The sequence below is a fragment of the Colletes gigas genome, unplaced genomic scaffold (genome assembly GCF_013123115.1).
Source record: "Colletes gigas isolate AHSC1104 unplaced genomic scaffold, ASM1312311v1 Colletes_gigas_Sc00017, whole genome shotgun sequence".
In the NCBI taxonomy this organism is placed as follows: Eukaryota; Metazoa; Arthropoda; class Insecta; order Hymenoptera; family Colletidae; genus Colletes; species Colletes gigas.
The window spans coordinates 3,132,755-3,150,433 of NW_025106646.1; the positions used below are offsets into that span (position 1 = coordinate 3,132,755).

A 17,679-nucleotide genomic window follows, 5' to 3' on the forward strand; every position below is an offset into this window, starting at 1 on the left:
ATAGTGAATATATTTCGATGAAACTTTTTTCTGAAGTAGAACTCATGGGTACCTACAAAAATGAATTATACAACTTTTCTGTAGGGCGTCAAACAAAATTACTAAATATCAAACACAAATTTTTAAGAAGAATTGACAGGTGCCCAAATTTTTCGGCGAAAAAAAAATTTCAAATCTTTCTGGAAAAATTATTTTCCGTTTCGGGGGTCAATTACAATTAATTTTGGTTAATAGACATACCCTCGAAATTCTACCCACTTTCTAGAAAAAAATTCGAGAATGTGTGGAATTTTTCGACAAAATTAAAAAATTTCAAATCGTTCTAAAAAAATTATTTTTGGTTCCGGGGGTCAATTACAATAATTTTTTATGAATACACATACCTTCGAAATTCTACGCACTTTCGGGGAAAAAATTCAGCAACGTGGATAAATTTCAGTTTTTACATTCACGAGGTATTCGTAAAACAAATTTATACTTTCCTGTACGAAGAAATTTAAACAAAATTAAATAGTGCACGTTTGAAAATTTATTTGAAATTAAATCGTACGTCTAAGGATTAAGAATGCAGAGCTCCTTGTAAAAACGATTAATTTCGAGGATTTCGATCCTTGGGGGGCTCGTGTATGTTCAGCGAACGCGTCGAAAATTTGTACAGCATTTGTCTGGCAACGAACCGACGTTCCCCGGCTTCAACAGCCGGCCGTTAATTTCCCAACTTGTTCTACTTGCTGCTACTGAGAATCGAAGTTGCGATTCACGGTTGCTATTAAACACGAACGGCACCGCGAGTGCCTCTTTCTTCGATTTACGTCGTCAGCGTTCCTCCGCGCGCGTGGTTCCTGGGAATTTTAAAATCGTCCTCCAAGTTTTAAGTGGGAAGTACTGATCCTAGTTTGGTTTCCGCAGAATGTTTTACGAGAGCTGGAACAGAAAAAGCCGCAGCTGGACGAGCTGGTTCACACTGCGGAAAACCTACGCGCGGACACGAACAGACAGCAGCTGCACGGTAAAGGTAAGTTCATGCAATTCTTTTTGTTTTCTATTCGACGATTAAACGCCATCCACGAGAAGAAATTTCGATTCGATTCCATATTTAATACTAGATTTTCGGACATCCATTACACGATGTTACTTTTAATTAAGATATAGATTCGTATCATTAGATCCATCAACGTGTAAATGGCTAACAAATAATATTTATGAGTTTTGCAAGTCAAAGTATGGGATTTGAAACACGTTAAATTGGCGTGGTTCCATAAATCTAGTGTTAAATACAAAGTGACAAGAAGCTTTAATAGGTAAACTTTGTTTCTTTGTTTGCATATTTATAGATATTTAAAAATATGAATTAGTTATACTACGGTATAGTTGATATTTATCATTTTATTTGTAATATTTATAAATAATGTTATAAACTTAATGATAGTAACGTAAAGGTAAGTCGTTTCTGTTGGAAGATATTAGTAGAACCTTCCTGATCTCAAGGAATACCAGAAAGATCGATGTGTTCACGAAGTAACGAAACCTAATCTCGTGGTCGAGACGTTTACGAAGAAATAAAGCTCGTTGAAGCTTCTTCTTTCATTACTTTGAATTTAATTCGGAATTGCTCCCGGACTCGTTGGTATTCGTATCTTTCCATCGATGGAAATGCGTTGTTTAATTTCGTAATTTATTGGTTTTCCCGGCGATTTATTTGGTTATTTTCGTCTATACAATGCAAACTCGTCGTACCCCGATGGAAAACCGTGAAATGTTTGTTGGAAATATTAAATGGAATTTGATGTCGAATGGACTTTGTAACGACAGTATCGTTGCCGCAGGAAATCGATATTCGTATCGATATTTGACGACCTTAATAAGTTTTTGTCCCCGTAATTGATACCGGGAGCAACGTTTCTGCTTGCCGAGCACTTTTCGGAGCTCTGGGCGAATTTCAGAAGTTTAATTATCGGCCCCGATTGCTCAACTAAAGCCTGTAATAAATTGAACCATCTGTTCCTCGAGACAGCCTCCTATTACCAAGAACCTTGCTAGGGTGTCCCTTCGACTCGTTTCTTACTTTTGATTGAATGGATCCTATGCAAATGATTCGCACCGTCAGCGAAAAAATTGTAGGAAAACTTGTGTCCCATCCTAAGAACTCGTTCGAAGTTTATGCTAATCTCAAAAGACAATTTTCAATTCTGAATGTTAATAAAAAATTATCAAACGTGTTCGATGACTTTACCAGTTCACACAGTTTCGTTAAGATCGATTAAACGAAATTCTATTCATAACTTTCAGTAGTGTGTCCATTCTATAGGTAAACAGTGTAAAGAATTTTAGAGTGCATTCCACTAATTTTAGAGTACATTCAAGTAATTTTAAAGTGCATTCAAGCTATTTTAGAGTGCATTCAAGTATCCGTAGAATTCATTAAGTAATTGTAGAGTACATTCAAGTTATTTTATAGATCCCATGTTATTGGGATATCGTTTGGTCAGAGATCTTGCAATGCCATCGATGCAACTATATTTCTTCAAGCCCTATACCGTATTCGGTGATTTTACTAGTTTACAAAGTTTCGTTACAATCAATTAAACTCAGAATAAATTCTATTCATAAATTTCAGTAGTATGCCCATTGTATAGGTAAACATTCAGAGTGATTTTAGGGTATATTCAAGTAATTGTAGAGTACATTCAAGTAATTGTAGAGTACATTCAAGTAATTTTAAAGATCCCATATTATGGCTAAGCCAAGCTATATTTCTAGTTTACAAAGTTTTCTTAAAATCAATGAAACTCATAGTTAATTGAATTTCTAATTTTCAGTAGTGTGTCCATCATATAGGTAAACATTGTAAGGAATTTTAGAGTGCATTCCACTAATTTTAGAGTACATTCAAGTAATTTTAAAGTGCATTCAAGCTATTTTAGAGTGCATTCAAGTATCCGTAGAATTCATTAAGTAATTGTAGAGTACATTCAAGTTATTTTATAGATCCCATGTTATTGGGATATCGTTTGGTCAGAGATCTTGCAATGCCATCGATGCAACTATATTTCTTCAAGCCCTATATCGTATTCGGTGATTTTACTAGTTTACAAAGTTTCGTTACAATCAATTAAACTCAGAATAAATTCTATTCATAAATTTCAGTAGTATGCTCATTGTATAGGTAAACATTCAGAGTGATTTTAGGGTATATTCAAGTAATTGTAGAGTACATTCAAGTAATTTTAAAGATCCCATATTATGACGAAGCCAAGCTATATTTCTAGTTTACAAAGTTCTCTTAAAATCAATGAAACTCATAGTTAATTGAATTTCTAATTTTCAGTTGTGTGTCCATCATATAGGTAAACATTGTAAGGAATTTTAGAGTGCATTCCACTAATTTTAGAGTACATTCAAGTAATTTTAAAGTGCATTCAAGTAATTTTAGAGTACATCCAAGTAATTTTAGAGCGCATCCAAGTAATTTGAAAGATTCCCTATTATTTGGGGCATCGTATGGTCGTAGTTTTCGCAATATCCTGGATCTAGCTATATTTTTTCGAGCCCTACATCGATTGGAGATTGCTCGTCACGTTCGAAATTAGCTTTGCTAAACGCCGGTGTAATTCGATTGGTTTCGGAACTTTTTAAATCCCCGCGAATCTGGCGCAGATTGGCGCCATAGAGAGGGTCGAGCGGGAGATTAACGGCGGTGCCGCTAATTGTTTCAAGAGCCCTGGAAAACTCTCTCCCGTTGATGTCGCATTGTTCCTTCTATATTAGCGTGCCCGGTACTTGTCAGTCCCGTCTGGTACCTAGGGCCGTGCATTATAGCCAGACGATTCTTTCGTTCATTGTTTGCAGCGACCGCCCACTCCGCGCGAAATAGGGAAGAAAGGGTTCCCCGCGCATCAGCCAGTTGTGCACATCTTTTATGTAATGCGTTGCAACTTGCATTCCTTGCGCATTCGGAGATCCCAATTAAACGCATAAACTGTTCAACGCAACAGTTAACGATTCGTTAACAATTTATAATTGGTAACCATTATTTAACGCAAAAAAGTCTTCGCGTTACTCATAATTGAAGCAAAGGTTCCTTCGTGAAAATAGTACCAAAACGTAATTTCTTTTTTAAACTACGCATCGAAGTATCGATTATCATAGTGTAAACTTCGCAAGTTAAGAACAGTGCTTTCCACTGACAAAAGGAAATCGTCATCCACAGTAAAAATGTTTAAGGCGATCAAATTTTCAAAGAATGTCGTTCTTTAAAATTCTTTAAGTTCTGATCGATGTAGATATCGCGTTTCCGTCAGCTTATACGTGCACCATCTTGCGCGAGAGCCTCGTCTAAGGTCGAAGTTGCGATTTCGCGGTGGGAAAGTTCATCGTGATCTATTTTTAACCGTGCTCGAACCCGCTAAAAATAATCCTCGGTGTTCAAAGTTAGCCAAGCTTGCCGCGCGGGGGGGAGGGAAATGCAAAAATAAAAGGGTTCCCTTTATCGATTTAAAAGTCGCTAGCTCCGCGCGAGTTGCCGCTTTACGGCTGGTAACTTAGCGTCTAGTTTTCGGTGGGGTGGCGTGCACGGGTATCCTCGAGATTGAACCGAGCACTGAAGTGGCTCGACACGGAAACCACCCTTCGTATATCGGAAGGCGGCCGCGTTTCGGGCTTTTCATGCAGATTTTTCATAACGGTCACGTTATCAGACCGCGGTAAATGTGCACCTAGGCTCAAGTGTTGCTGTTCCCTTACAGGCTTTAATTACGAGCACGAAACACCCGGGACGCTCTCGCCTTCCACCTCCACCGGTTGAACGCATCCCTTGTTCCGCGGACACGGGTTATTTTATGCATTCCACCGTTACTTCGATGCAACGGAAAAGCAATCGAGACGTTGCACGTCACTTGAAACCATCGCAATTTACAATCAGAAAAGCTGACGTTATTTTTAATAATGTTAAAAAGAAGGTCGAATGATCATCGCGAGATCGTTATGTTGTTCGATTACATCGCCTCGATTGTCGTCCATTACGTCGTTGCATGTCCATCGTATCGTTTCTGTATACCGCATATTTGACCTGATAAATTTCTAATTTGTTCGTTAAGGGTGTCAAAGTTTATTATTTCGTATCCTGACGTCATCAACAGATGAGATATATTAGATCGTTGCTTAAGTTTTGTACTAGAATTCGAAACGATATTTCTACCATGAAATTTTACGTGAACGGTAAACCTCTTCTCGTTTGATAACTCCCACGTTGACGTTTTCAAATTATTTAAAGCGCTATGAAACGAACCATTCAATTTAAAAAGTAAAAGTTAAAATTCGTGTTTGTAAAGTTTCCTCGTGTTGAATTACCCACTTAGAGAATGTTCGACCGTACGGTAGATCACGTATAGCGGAAGTCGGAGTTTCGAACAGACACCCTTTTATCGCGAGAAGCAGAGTGGAGTTCTTCAGGCTTCAACGTCGGTGCTAGTTTATTTCCCAAAGATATACGTAGGTGGATGCAACTAGCTGGCATGTACGCCACATTGATTCCTCGTCTGGTGGATTCTGTATTCGTCGTCGGTACTTCCTTGACTTCTGACGAATATCTGGGGTACGACGAAACCCGGAGGAAAACGTCTCGAGATAAGCCGTAGTCTCGCTTTTGTCTCGATGCTACCGTAGTTCCGCGGGGGGAGGCGAAACTTTCTTCGAGTAGAATTCCACGCATTGTTTTTAGGCATGTTGCTAGACTGACGTCTCGCTTAATCGAATACTTCATCTTCTTCGGCAGTGTTGCACGGAATAGAAGTTGGAAAATTAAATTCTTCCCGTGTCGTTAATTAAAACGTTCAGTTAATTCGACGGTACGAGGATTTGAGAGCCTACCTATAAGTCGGATTACTCGAGGAGACCTTCACGGTTCGAGTGATTTACAGAGGTTTCTAAAGGTACGGTCAAACACTAGGAATTATTTAGATTTTTAGATTTTTTTAGAATACAATTACAAAGTATAACTTGCGGTATATTTTTTTGAACATTTTAAAATTATTTTTTAAACTTTTATTTACTTTACTCTTTTAATTTATCTCTTTGATTAACTGATATTAATTAACCTCTTGACGTACGATTTAATTCCAAATCATTTTTCAAACATATACTATTTAATTTTGTTTAAATTTGTTCGTGCAAGAAATGGTCACGAAAAAGAATAAATTTGTTTTACGAATACCTTGTGACTTTAATAATGTGTTGATTTCAATTTATAAGACTTGGTGATAAGTGAACAGCTTCATAATTGTGAAACTTGACATCAGGAACTTGTGACGAGTCAGACTCGTCATTGTATTGCAAGGGGTTAATTACGGTTAGTTCTTTTTTGGTAATTTATTTACTTATATATTTCTAAGCATTGACAATAAACTTTTGTATCGAACAGAATCCGAATTAGAATTCGAAATTTGTGTATTACATGAACTTCTTCAGACTACATTTACTGTAACATTTGCCCTATTATCTCACCCTTGAGAGTCGACGAATGTATTACAGCGGTTCGTGTGCCCTCAAAAGAGGAAAAGAACTATCTGGTACAGTGGGAGATAAAACATGCTTGTCGTAGAAGTAAAACCTTAACATTTGTTGCTCCGTTTTTTATCATTTATTCGCACGTACAAACCTTTCCTTCCTTAATTTGATTAAAGTCTAAATAAAGGATTTATTTAGGAATATTTGTTACTTTTGATTATGTTTTCGTTGAAGATCGTTGTGACCAAGAAACAAGGTATTTTTCAATACTATTTACCGAAAGGATTAATTTATTCTTAGATATCACTGAATAAATTCCCTGAAGTTCGAAAGATATTGGTTTGATGTGTCTGACCATATCTCGTTGTCTCTACTTTGACTAACCTCTTCTTCCTTAATTTGATTGAAGTCTAAATAAAAGAACAGAATTATTGATGATTCGTGCCATTAAATTTCACTTTTTATTTATCACGTATTTGTTACTTTTGATTATGATTTCGTTGAAGATCGTTGTGACCAAGAAACAAGGTATTTTTCAATACTATTTACCGAAAGGATTAATTTATTCTTAGATATTACTGAATAAATTCCCTGAAGTTCGAAAAATATTGGTTTGACGTGTCTGACCATATCTCGTTGTCTCTACTTTGACTAACCTCTTCTTCCTTAATTTGATTGAAGTCTAAATAAAAGAACAGAATTATTGATGATTCGTGCCATTAAATTTCACTTTTTATTTATCACGTATTTGTTACTTTTGATTATGATTTCGTTGAAGATCGTTGTGACCAAGAAACAAGGTATTTTTCAATACTATTTACCGAAAGGATTAATTTATTCTTAGATATTACTGAATAAATTCCCTGAAGTTTGAAAAATATTGGTTTGACGTGTCTGACCATATCTCGTTGTTACTACTTTCACTAATACTATATCTTTGTCTATGGTATACTGTGATCTATTTTAGTTAATTTAAATTATTTAGTAGACAGTAAAAATGGAACCTAGAATTAGAATTTGAAATCACATCACGCTATTAAAGTTCACAAACAAATTAAAGCTCGCAAATGGGAGTAACGAATAATGATCAGACTCGTTCCATATTTTCCACTCGTACCTCAAATTCTGGCATATAAATACTCGAAAACCGATATATTTCTAGGATTATTCGATACTAAAAATCTTCTGGCGCCAAATTAAGCCATTTCACGCTTCGAGCGTGCATTTGGAATTCTTTTCGCGGACTTCTGATTTATATCGCCTATAAAACTCCACCGCGCTCGACGGATTTAATTTTCGGCTGGAAATTACAACTCGTTCGTTCCAAGTTTCCATAATATAACAACGAGGCACGCTCTAAGCATTCGAAAATCTAGATAACGATATAGCACAGGACCACTAATTAAATATCTCGTTTAAACAAGGACGTTGCAACGACGCCCGTACCCGCGAATTTTACGTCTCCGTTTCCGAGATACGAGACCCGCGAAATTCCTCCAGGCAGACGTATTAATAACAATTATGCACTCGCAACGCATCGTCGGATCGTTCCTCGGCTAACGATAATACACAATGGCCGGTGCATTCTGAAGGCTGGTTTGGAAGCCACCGTCGCATTCCTGCGTCCTGGTTTTAGGACGTACATCTATCGGCTACGGCGATAGGATGGTGTGCGAGATAGCAGTCGACTTGTACCCCAGGAATGGAGGCAAGAGCTACCTCAAAGCCTACGACTGTGCACGTGTGTGTATATCGCGACGTGTGTACAACAGTCGAACGGATACGCGTGCACACAGCCTCCGGGGATAAACCGTGCCAGTAACGCACCCCATTCTTGTCGCGTTACGTAGTCAACGCATGGCTGCCACGGTCGTTCCGGATTTTTAACTCCGCGACGGGGAACAGAAATTCGATAAAAAGTTACTGTCGCGCAATACTCGGCCAAGTCGTTACGCGGGGAACTTTAAAACCTACTTTTTTGCATTTTTTGTTTGTTCCTGGAAGTACGACATTGAAAACGTCGCCGCGGTACGTTTCATCCCCGTTGTCTTCTCGTCGCGAGGAACGATAAATATGATACGGAACGTGGCCGCGAACGCGACATTTTTGCCGGAAGTTTTCGATAAGAGGGGCTGGAGTGAAATCTAACGAGCGCGTAAACGAGAAAATAATGAAAACGAGGCACGAAGATTTGTCATTTGAACAGTCGTTTGTTCGAACTCGTTTCACGTAACGCGCGAACGGTTAGCGGAGTTACGTAGGAGTGTGTCGTCTCTTTGAAATCGCATTAGAAGTATCGATGCGCGAAAAGTACAACCTGTTGCGGTAAACTCGGGACTTGGCATTCTCTTTTATAGATGATGTTTCATAATGGAGCCGATGAAGCATAGAACTCCTTGGAAGGAGTCCACTCGCTTCGAGCCAAGAGTTATTCAATTTCGACGAGTCGCGAGGCGGAAGTATCCTAACATTTCCGGCCCTTTCAGCGTTTTATTTTCGAATGATAAACGATTGGCAAATTTGCGAAAGGAATTCTTACAGGGGTGGGTTTGGCTGCCCAAAAACGACGAGTTTTGTACGAACGTACTAGTTTTATTTGAGAGCTTCTGAAGGGAATTTTGTAAAATGACCGCCTTTGTTTTGTATTAATTCAATCTCTATTATCTAAATATTTTATCTTTATTAGTAGAAAAATTCAAATGTCTTCCCATTGCATTTTCTTAGTTGTTTGGTAGCAAAATTTGAACTATTTGATTTCATTTTTTGAATGAAGCGAAACATTGCAAAAAGCTGTGAATAATACAAAAGTTCTTATTTTTTTGATTTCGATAATCTTCACTTGTTTGTAGAATTGTTTAGAGGTGCATAGAGTGCTAGTTTTAAATATTTTCATAGAAATGTGTGTCATTCGTTGCGTTAGATTTGCGTTACAAGCAACATCATTTTGCAATTCACAGTTATATCATACACACTTAATGAAAAATGAAAAAGTTAAATCTCTATTGTAACAAATATAAAATTGGAATTAAATTTAACATCGAAATAAGCAAGATTCATGATCTCCTCGAGTTCGTTAGACCGTTGTTGACCAAACAGTATAATTTAATGCACCGTCGCTAATAACCCAACACAAAAAAAAAAATAATTCAAATGATTTTTCAGACACGTCGTCGAAGAAAACATTAGGTTGTTACATATAAAACATTCGATTTTTAAAACAAACTTTAAGAGAGTATATCCTTTTCAATAATAAACTTTATTAATCAAAGTAATTATCATTACATTCTATACATTCTTCCTCAACGTGTTTTATGTTTCCTAATTCTATTTTCGTAAAAATTTAGATTTCCCGAATTTATACATTCTTGAAAAATGTTTTTCACGGACTCTTGATTGGAAAACATTTTTTTCAAGAAGGAAGAGTTCGAGATATTTAAACAGATGAAAGTGAGACAAAGTTTTACATTTTAATGTGGAAAGCTTTTGCACTGTTGGATGAAGGCTTAGACACTTAAATTAAATTAGAAATCTCAGGATTTTATATAAAAGAAGATAAGAAAAAAACATATTGCTACGTAATTAGCAAGCTTTAAAATAGTATCTTACATATCTACAGACTACAGAATTCGTATTATACAATCGTACATTTCATATATAACAATCTAATATTTTTCTTACTTGACCGGAGCGTGCTCGACTAGTATTTACAAACATTTGATGAAACAGACAGTAGCATAGGCGTCGCACGGAGTCGCAAATGGTAAGAAAACATCATCGTGTCGCGTTCGGAGTGGTCGCTCTATTTGGCAAAGTGCTTCCCTAATAAGTTTGAGAATCCAAGGCGGAGCTCGGCCCATCTGGACTTTTCCGCGAGCTACTTATGGTTTATCTTTCCCCGGCGCGAATCGCATCGCCCTAAGCATCTGGGTGTTGCTGCGAACCCCTCTTGTACTTTTCCGGACAAAACATACGCGGTTTTCGCCGCGACGACGACGACGACTCCTCCGTCTTGGCGCTTTGCAATTACCCCAAATCTATGGCAACTTAGGAGCGTTGCATATCGTCCAAATTATACGTACTTTGGGTAACTTATTGCAACTTAAGCATCGGGACGCGTCCGCTGGCGCCCAGCCTCCCGGGTAATTGCTTAATTACGTCAATTAATGGGAAACGTCTCGGAGTCTGGTAACGGTGTTTCGTCACTTTGAATAAATATTTCTTGAGCGTTTTAGTGGACGTTCTTTCGATTTAACGAGAAACATTCGCGAAATGGCCTTACCCAAATTTAAAAAAATTAGGAACATGTAGTTTTTTAACCCTTTGACACTCTAAGAATTTTTATTAATATGAACAATTAGCAATACCAAATGCAATTTTGTGACGCGATTTCTAAAAATAATAAAATACTCTTTTTCCAAAAAAATGTATAAATACCTATAATTTAAATTTTATTTATGCATTTCCCAAATTCAATTTTTGTTATCATAAATGAAACTTGAATTGAGCTATGGTTAAACATGTAATTCTTCGAGTTTGAGATCTCAAGATTTGGTGGATACTTGAAAGTTTTTAAATTCTTTATAATTTCAAAGTAAATAATTGTAATTGAAACAAGATCGTGGTAAACTCGATTATACACTTTTCTGTAAAAAGTTTCATAATTATATTTAAAAACTTCCTTCTCTTAAATTTGAACGATTACGAGTAAAGGAAACAGATGTTCCGTATCTTTGGATGCTGCAAATCCATAAACTTTTATCAGAATCGAAGTTCTTAAAAATTTATCGATTCCAGCTTAAAAATTTCTTTCGAACGAAGATGGCCACTCGCAGCCACGCTGAAAACTCCTCTCGGTGTCGATCGATGGTTACACGTTTCTCGATGTAGGAACACTCCGCGCGGAATAAAAACACTTATATCTCCGAGGAGGAAGTAAGTACCTTCCGCTTTTGTTCTACGTGGCTCGAGATCGGCGAGGATAGACGCGATAGGAAGAAGGAGAAAAAGCAACCGCCTGCGACAACCATAATGGGAAATCGTTGATGGAGACATTATGCTTCTTCCATTACACACGATGAGAGCGAAGCTGCTTAAGGACCTCCAGTGTTTGGGGAAATTGCTATTCTCTCTGGAAAAACTGGTATACTCAAGTTGCATTATGGCGTTACCTACTTAATTAGATTTAAAAATGCAAGCTTCGCTCGCGATATCCTCCACACGTTTCCTGTAACGCCTCGACGAAACTTTCAGATACTTCGGACGACGATCCTTTTAGAACTTCTTAAGGTAATCTCGAGTAATGTGTCAACTTTTTCTTAACGTGGCCACCATTTTGTAATTATTATATACCATAGAAATATGGTAAACAGCATAAAATACAAGCACATCCTCTGATAAATACAGTTACGGACGAAATTAAGTGGACAGATAGGGGAAATAGGTATGAATTAAATTTAATCATAGTATAACTATTATGCACTTAAGTTTTGTATATTATATGTCTTAATGGTACATAGATTATTTAGCGAATATTTCAAATTAATATTTACATTTGTGTTGAAATGAAGTATAACGAAAATGTTGGTTGATTGCACTCGTTCAAGATGTTATTGCAACGCGAAAAATGTAAACAAGCGCGAAGTATCCTTTTCACTCTCACGCTGCAGTCTTATAATAAACTATTTGGTTGATGCGTAAGTTTTGCATAAAACAGATTATTCGTAAGGAAACAACAGAATGTCAGTAAGAAAAGAATTTTCAAATCAGATTCGTAACTTGATTACAGCGAACTGTCGAAATAAATGAAGTTACTGCAAAAAAAGTACAGTTTTTCTAAAAGTGTGGTCGAAAAAGTTAAACGTTGTACCACTGTGAGAGAAGATCGTCAAATTACTCGTAAATGTCGACTAAATCCAAGAATTTCAGCGCGAAAAATTGTTCGAATATTAAAATTAAGTGCGCCATTGAAAATAGTACAACGAAAGTGGCAGGAAACCGAGTTAAGATACTATAAATCGACAAAAGGAAACGTTTAGCTTTTGTTAAAAAATATATAAATATACCAGCATCATTCCAGAGAAGAATAATATGGAGGGATGAAATCAAATTTAAACTCCAGCAATTAAAAAGGAAGCGTCATATATGAAGAAACAGATACGAAGCATATAAAAACCTGTCTTGTATTATCACGTCGACTGTTAAATTTGGTGGAGGGTCATTAATGTTGTTGTGTGCTGTTTTTCGTGGAACGGAGTTGGCAATTTAATAATAACGAATGCAAACAAATATATTGAAATAATAAACGAAAATTTAGAAGAGGCAGTTATGAAAATGGGGCTCGAAGAAGAATTTATTTTGCAACAGGACAACAACCCGAGGCACACTGCTAAAAGAAAAACGAATCAATTTTGGAGAATTCCAATATTAAATTATTGAAATGGCTGACAGAAAGTCCGGATTTGAATCTAATCATTCAATATAGTATTAAATTCCAACGTGCGGTTAGAAAAAGGTAGAACAAGAACAATTGATTTAAATATTTACGATTGGCGTTTGAAAATATTGATAAAAATTCCATTGAAAATCTGATAAATTCATTGCACGATATTTAAAAGCAATTATTGCAGTAAAGGGTGGTCGTACTGCATATTGATTTTATATTTTAGTATATTTTATTATCTGTCAATATTTTCGTTAAATATTCCTTATTTCAATACAAATGTAAATATTAATTTCAATTATATGTTAAATAATCTATGTACCATAAAGACACATAATATAATTAATTCCATAATAGTTATACTACTTTGGTTAAAAATTTATACTTATTCCCTTTATCTGTTCACTTAATTCTGTCTGCAACTGTACATAATTCAAGTAAGTATAGTAAAAACAATAAATCGTTTTAATTGCCACGTCACCCACGTATGAATGACAGGTCTTTTCACTATGAAAATATAACAATTAATCCTCAAGCTGAAATTTTAAAGAAATAAATTTAAATAGAATTGATAAATATTAATATGACAGAAATAAATATCTCAACAAATTTTAAGTTGAGTAATTTACAATTGTCAACAATCGAAGTTTTGGTATTGCAAAACAGTTTACGGATTATATCCGTTTTCACGCGTTTTTTTTTTTAATGGAAGTGCGCAGATTTCTTGTTATTCCGTGATTCGAAACACATCTGGCTCCTCCTCGAAGGGTATCGCGAACATTGTGCACACGGAGCAACACACCGCAAGATTCTTTCGTGTAACAAGCTGCAAGCGAGGACGCGTAAACGTCGGACACGCCCATGATTTATGACATGTGCAACCAACGAAACGGTTTTGCCGGAATGCCGAGGCTGAAAATGAAAATGGTCGGATGACGCGTCCATAAAATTGCTTCAGATGCATCTTCTACGTGACCGGAATAAAGCCAACGCGGTTGCGTCACCCTTTCTTTTTTTGGGACACCGTGGAAAGCGAAGGAACCGAGTATCGACTTTGCAGACTTTCTCTATCGGGCACAAATTCTCCTCGAAGATCGATTCGCGGCTTAGAAAAATGTCGACGACATTAGACACGTGGGAAATATAATTTTTATCCGTCCGCGCGAGGAAATATTTATCGAGCGTTTGTCATTTTCTTCGGTCGTTATAGAATTTTCTCGACGGGAAGGAAGTTCGCGAAGAACTTGTGCTGCGGAGTTGTTGAAACATTTTTTCGGGAAATATCGAAAGGTGTTATATAAATTGAATATAAACTTATCGAGGAAGCAGCGAAAGTTCTTAACGGAGAACAAAGTTAAAAAATAGTTGGAACGCGTGTAATCGATTCGATGGGGAAGATTGAAAGGTCTCCGAAACATAATCGAATTCAAATCTTTGTTAATTAAAACACGCGTGTGTGATGATAAATAATTTTGTTTCATTTAGTTTCGTATTATTCGACCGTTGAATATTTTATCGGTTGCAGATATTATTCAATAATGATATAATTAGATCGATACACAATTATACGAAATTGATCCACGACTATGCTTTGTACTATTTGTGTTTATTTAAAACTTCAATATTTTATGTAGTATTAGTCATACAAGAACGTTTTTTAAATAAATTGTTTATGATTTTTGGCGGAAGAGTACACGTACAAACTCAATCATTTCTTTCACTCATATTTTCAACATTCTTTAAAGCATGTAGGGACTTATGTTTATTTTATATTCACAATTAGCCTGAGTATCTCTAGTTTGTATTTTGTATCGATACCTAAATACATCAAATGAATGAGGGTAAAAGTTTCAAACGGTAGTAAATTTTTGGAGTATCTTGGTAACTTTATTCCTGATACGAACAATCAGACAGAATTTGTTTAGAAGAGTTCCTTGTACATCCACTCGTTCCGAAGATAGCATCGGAAGCTTGGAAGTTTGGAGGGTAGTTTCGCCCCTCGAACTTAAGCTACGAAGCCAAGAAAAATACGTATCTTTTATGTTCGGCTGCGCCACAAATCTGCAAAGTTTCATCGAAATCGAAGCTCGAGACATTTCGTGGTTGTTCTTTGCCTAGGAGCGATCCCCTACGAAACAAAATTCGTATCTTGGATCGAGAGAACGCTATAACGATATAAGAACGGACATCCATCGTAATTTTTATTTTTCGTCGCAAGGACGAAGATAAAGTACAACAGATTAGGATTAAGAGGGATCATGCAATACATCGTCGCGCGATTCAGGTTCTGTTTAAGATAACGAAGGGCCGGATTAGCACAGAATTCGAGAAGAAAAGTTGTTTTTAAACAGAAGATCGAAAGAACTTGTGAAAATATTTCACAAAAAAATACAAAATAGTTATTTTCACGATATGCTGTGTTATAACTAATATTTTGCACAAACGTTTATGATAGATTTTAAAATATTTTCGTTTTCTATCTTTCTTTCGTTCGAGCTGTCGTTTCTACTTCGATTTTAGATTCGTCGGGCGAGATTTTTTCCTATCAGGCTCGCGAATTCGCGTTTAATATTTCAGGTCACGCAATCTCTGATACGCGAGCCAAGGAAATACTCCTGGGGAATTTGCGCTTGGTTCGCGTCCGCGTGTCGGTATATTTTATTTACCGCCCCTCTCTCTCTCTTTCCATTGATTCCTCGTCACCCGGAGATCTATGGATTTTCTTTCGGTATTCTTCAACATCTGCTCAACTCGGGCGCATCCGTTCTTGGCGCGGTCGTAAATCGTGCCGAGTCGGCTCCCGGTGCTTCGCGCGCTTCGAGACGATGAAAAATGAGAAGTTTGCTCGAAAGCCGCGATTTCGCGGGCACACCCGCCTATTGCTTTTCATTTCGCGTCTCGCGATTGTCGCTTTTTCTCGTTATGGAGATTCGGTTCCGTCAGCTTCCAGGCGTCGCGTGGCTGTTTCATTTTTGCTCCACATACCCAACCACGACGCACGTTCGCCTGACCCCGTCATAAATTACTTTTCGCGATGAAACCTCTCCTATATATATATATATATTTTTTTTTCCACCCCCGTCGCGAGAAATAACAGGTCGTAAAAAGAGCCCGACACGACGTTTGCCCTGACCTTGATCCCATCGTTAGCAATCTCTTCTTCGTTGGTGCACTTATCTCCTGGCTCCCGACACCGATATTTCATCGCGTTGAGAAAACACGGATTTCGTTTCGCGAGAAACTTGTCGACCGTGCCAACACCGTGTGATTCTAATCTCCAGGGTGGAGGCAATATTTAGATTCCATACAGTACAGCGTCACGGATTCTGGAGCGTTTGTGCTCAGATTTATTAAAAAGATTCACGAACAATGCATGTATTTTTATCCAAAATCGTTACGTTGACAGTTACTTTAAACTGCAGTTTTCTTTATACAGGGTGTTATCGAACGGGTGGTACTATCGGACAGAGGGTGAATCTATGTACGAAAATAAGTCGAAAAAAGGAATAATATTTTTCTCTTCGTTTCGTCTACAAGAAGATCGAGTTTGATAATTGTTTCAAGCCCTCACGTAGCATGATCGTTTTCGTTTACGCTTTCATATTCGTTGCCCTCTGTAATGTTTACATTCCGTCTCCAGTAGTACGACTATCGGCCACTTTTATCGTTAGTCTGTTTGTATCAGTCGAATTGCAACCATGTCTCGCTACAGCAATCGTGAATACGTTGGTGAAAGCATTTGGAGCGCAACAGAGTCATCCAAACAAAAGGGTGATACAGAAAACAGAGCACAGATTAAGTGAGTATGGTGTATTTCATAATTACCATAAATCTGATGGCCGTAAAAGATCTGTAAATTTTGATACAGCAGTTCTTAGCACCGAGTAATAATAAATGTATTATCAACACATTTTAAAATTCGATTTTCTCGTAAACGAAGCTTCAAATGAACGAATTTTATTTCTTTTTTCGACTTATTTTTGTACATAGAATCCACTACTCGATGGTACCACCCGTTCAGTAACACCCTGTATAATAATATTTTATTAGGAACATACATGAAATCTTTCCATCCAAATTGAACTGTAAATTTAGTAATTCGTTATTTAATTTAAGTATTAAGAATTTCATATTCATAAACACTTCAATTTTAAATATCTTTAATGTATTTTATTTGGAGCGGTTTAATCATAGACTGTTTTGCACACTTTACTTTCGTCAATAAATTGTTTATTTTATATTTGTACACATTTCGTGCCATACAGTCGCACAAATAAATAGAATTAACGGTCAAATGACATTTGTATTATTCAAAGTATCGAAGATACGCACGATTTAAATATTATTTGCAACTGCAGCGGGTCATTAATTTTCTAATTGTAGGCACGAAGGATTAATTCAGTTAAATGTTCCTCACGGTCATTGAAAGAGACTGAAATAATGGATAGCGCGGGACCGTGAACCGCAAGAACCAAAATCTCCTAGAAAGCTTCTTTGCTTCTTGTCCTTTGTTCCTCCGGAGGCAAGGCTGACGCGAAAGTAGACAAATTCAAAGGGAAATAATTCGTCTACCCGGGAGGGCTCTGAAGTTCTTAGCGACGTAGCCCCGAGGGATCGAAATACCGAAATAAATGCACGGTTATTGGTAGAAGCCCGATGCCTGAATTCACCTTAATGACATTCTCCGTGAAAACGCGTGCACCGCGAGTCCGTACGAAATAAATATTTCATTAGAA

General features: G+C 37.0%; 1 protein-coding gene across 1 annotated transcript in view; it reads left to right on the forward strand.

Moving 5' to 3' along the window:
- Positions 1-17,679, forward strand: part of LOC122400373 (dystrophin-like) — a 702,582-nt gene that overhangs the window by 151,888 nt on the left and 533,015 nt on the right. Inside the window, exon 41 of the mRNA XM_043401810.1 lies at positions 910-1,015. Within this exon, the coding sequence (XP_043257745.1) occupies positions 910-1,015 (106 nt within the window). The remainder of the gene's footprint in view (positions 1-909; positions 1,016-17,679) is intronic.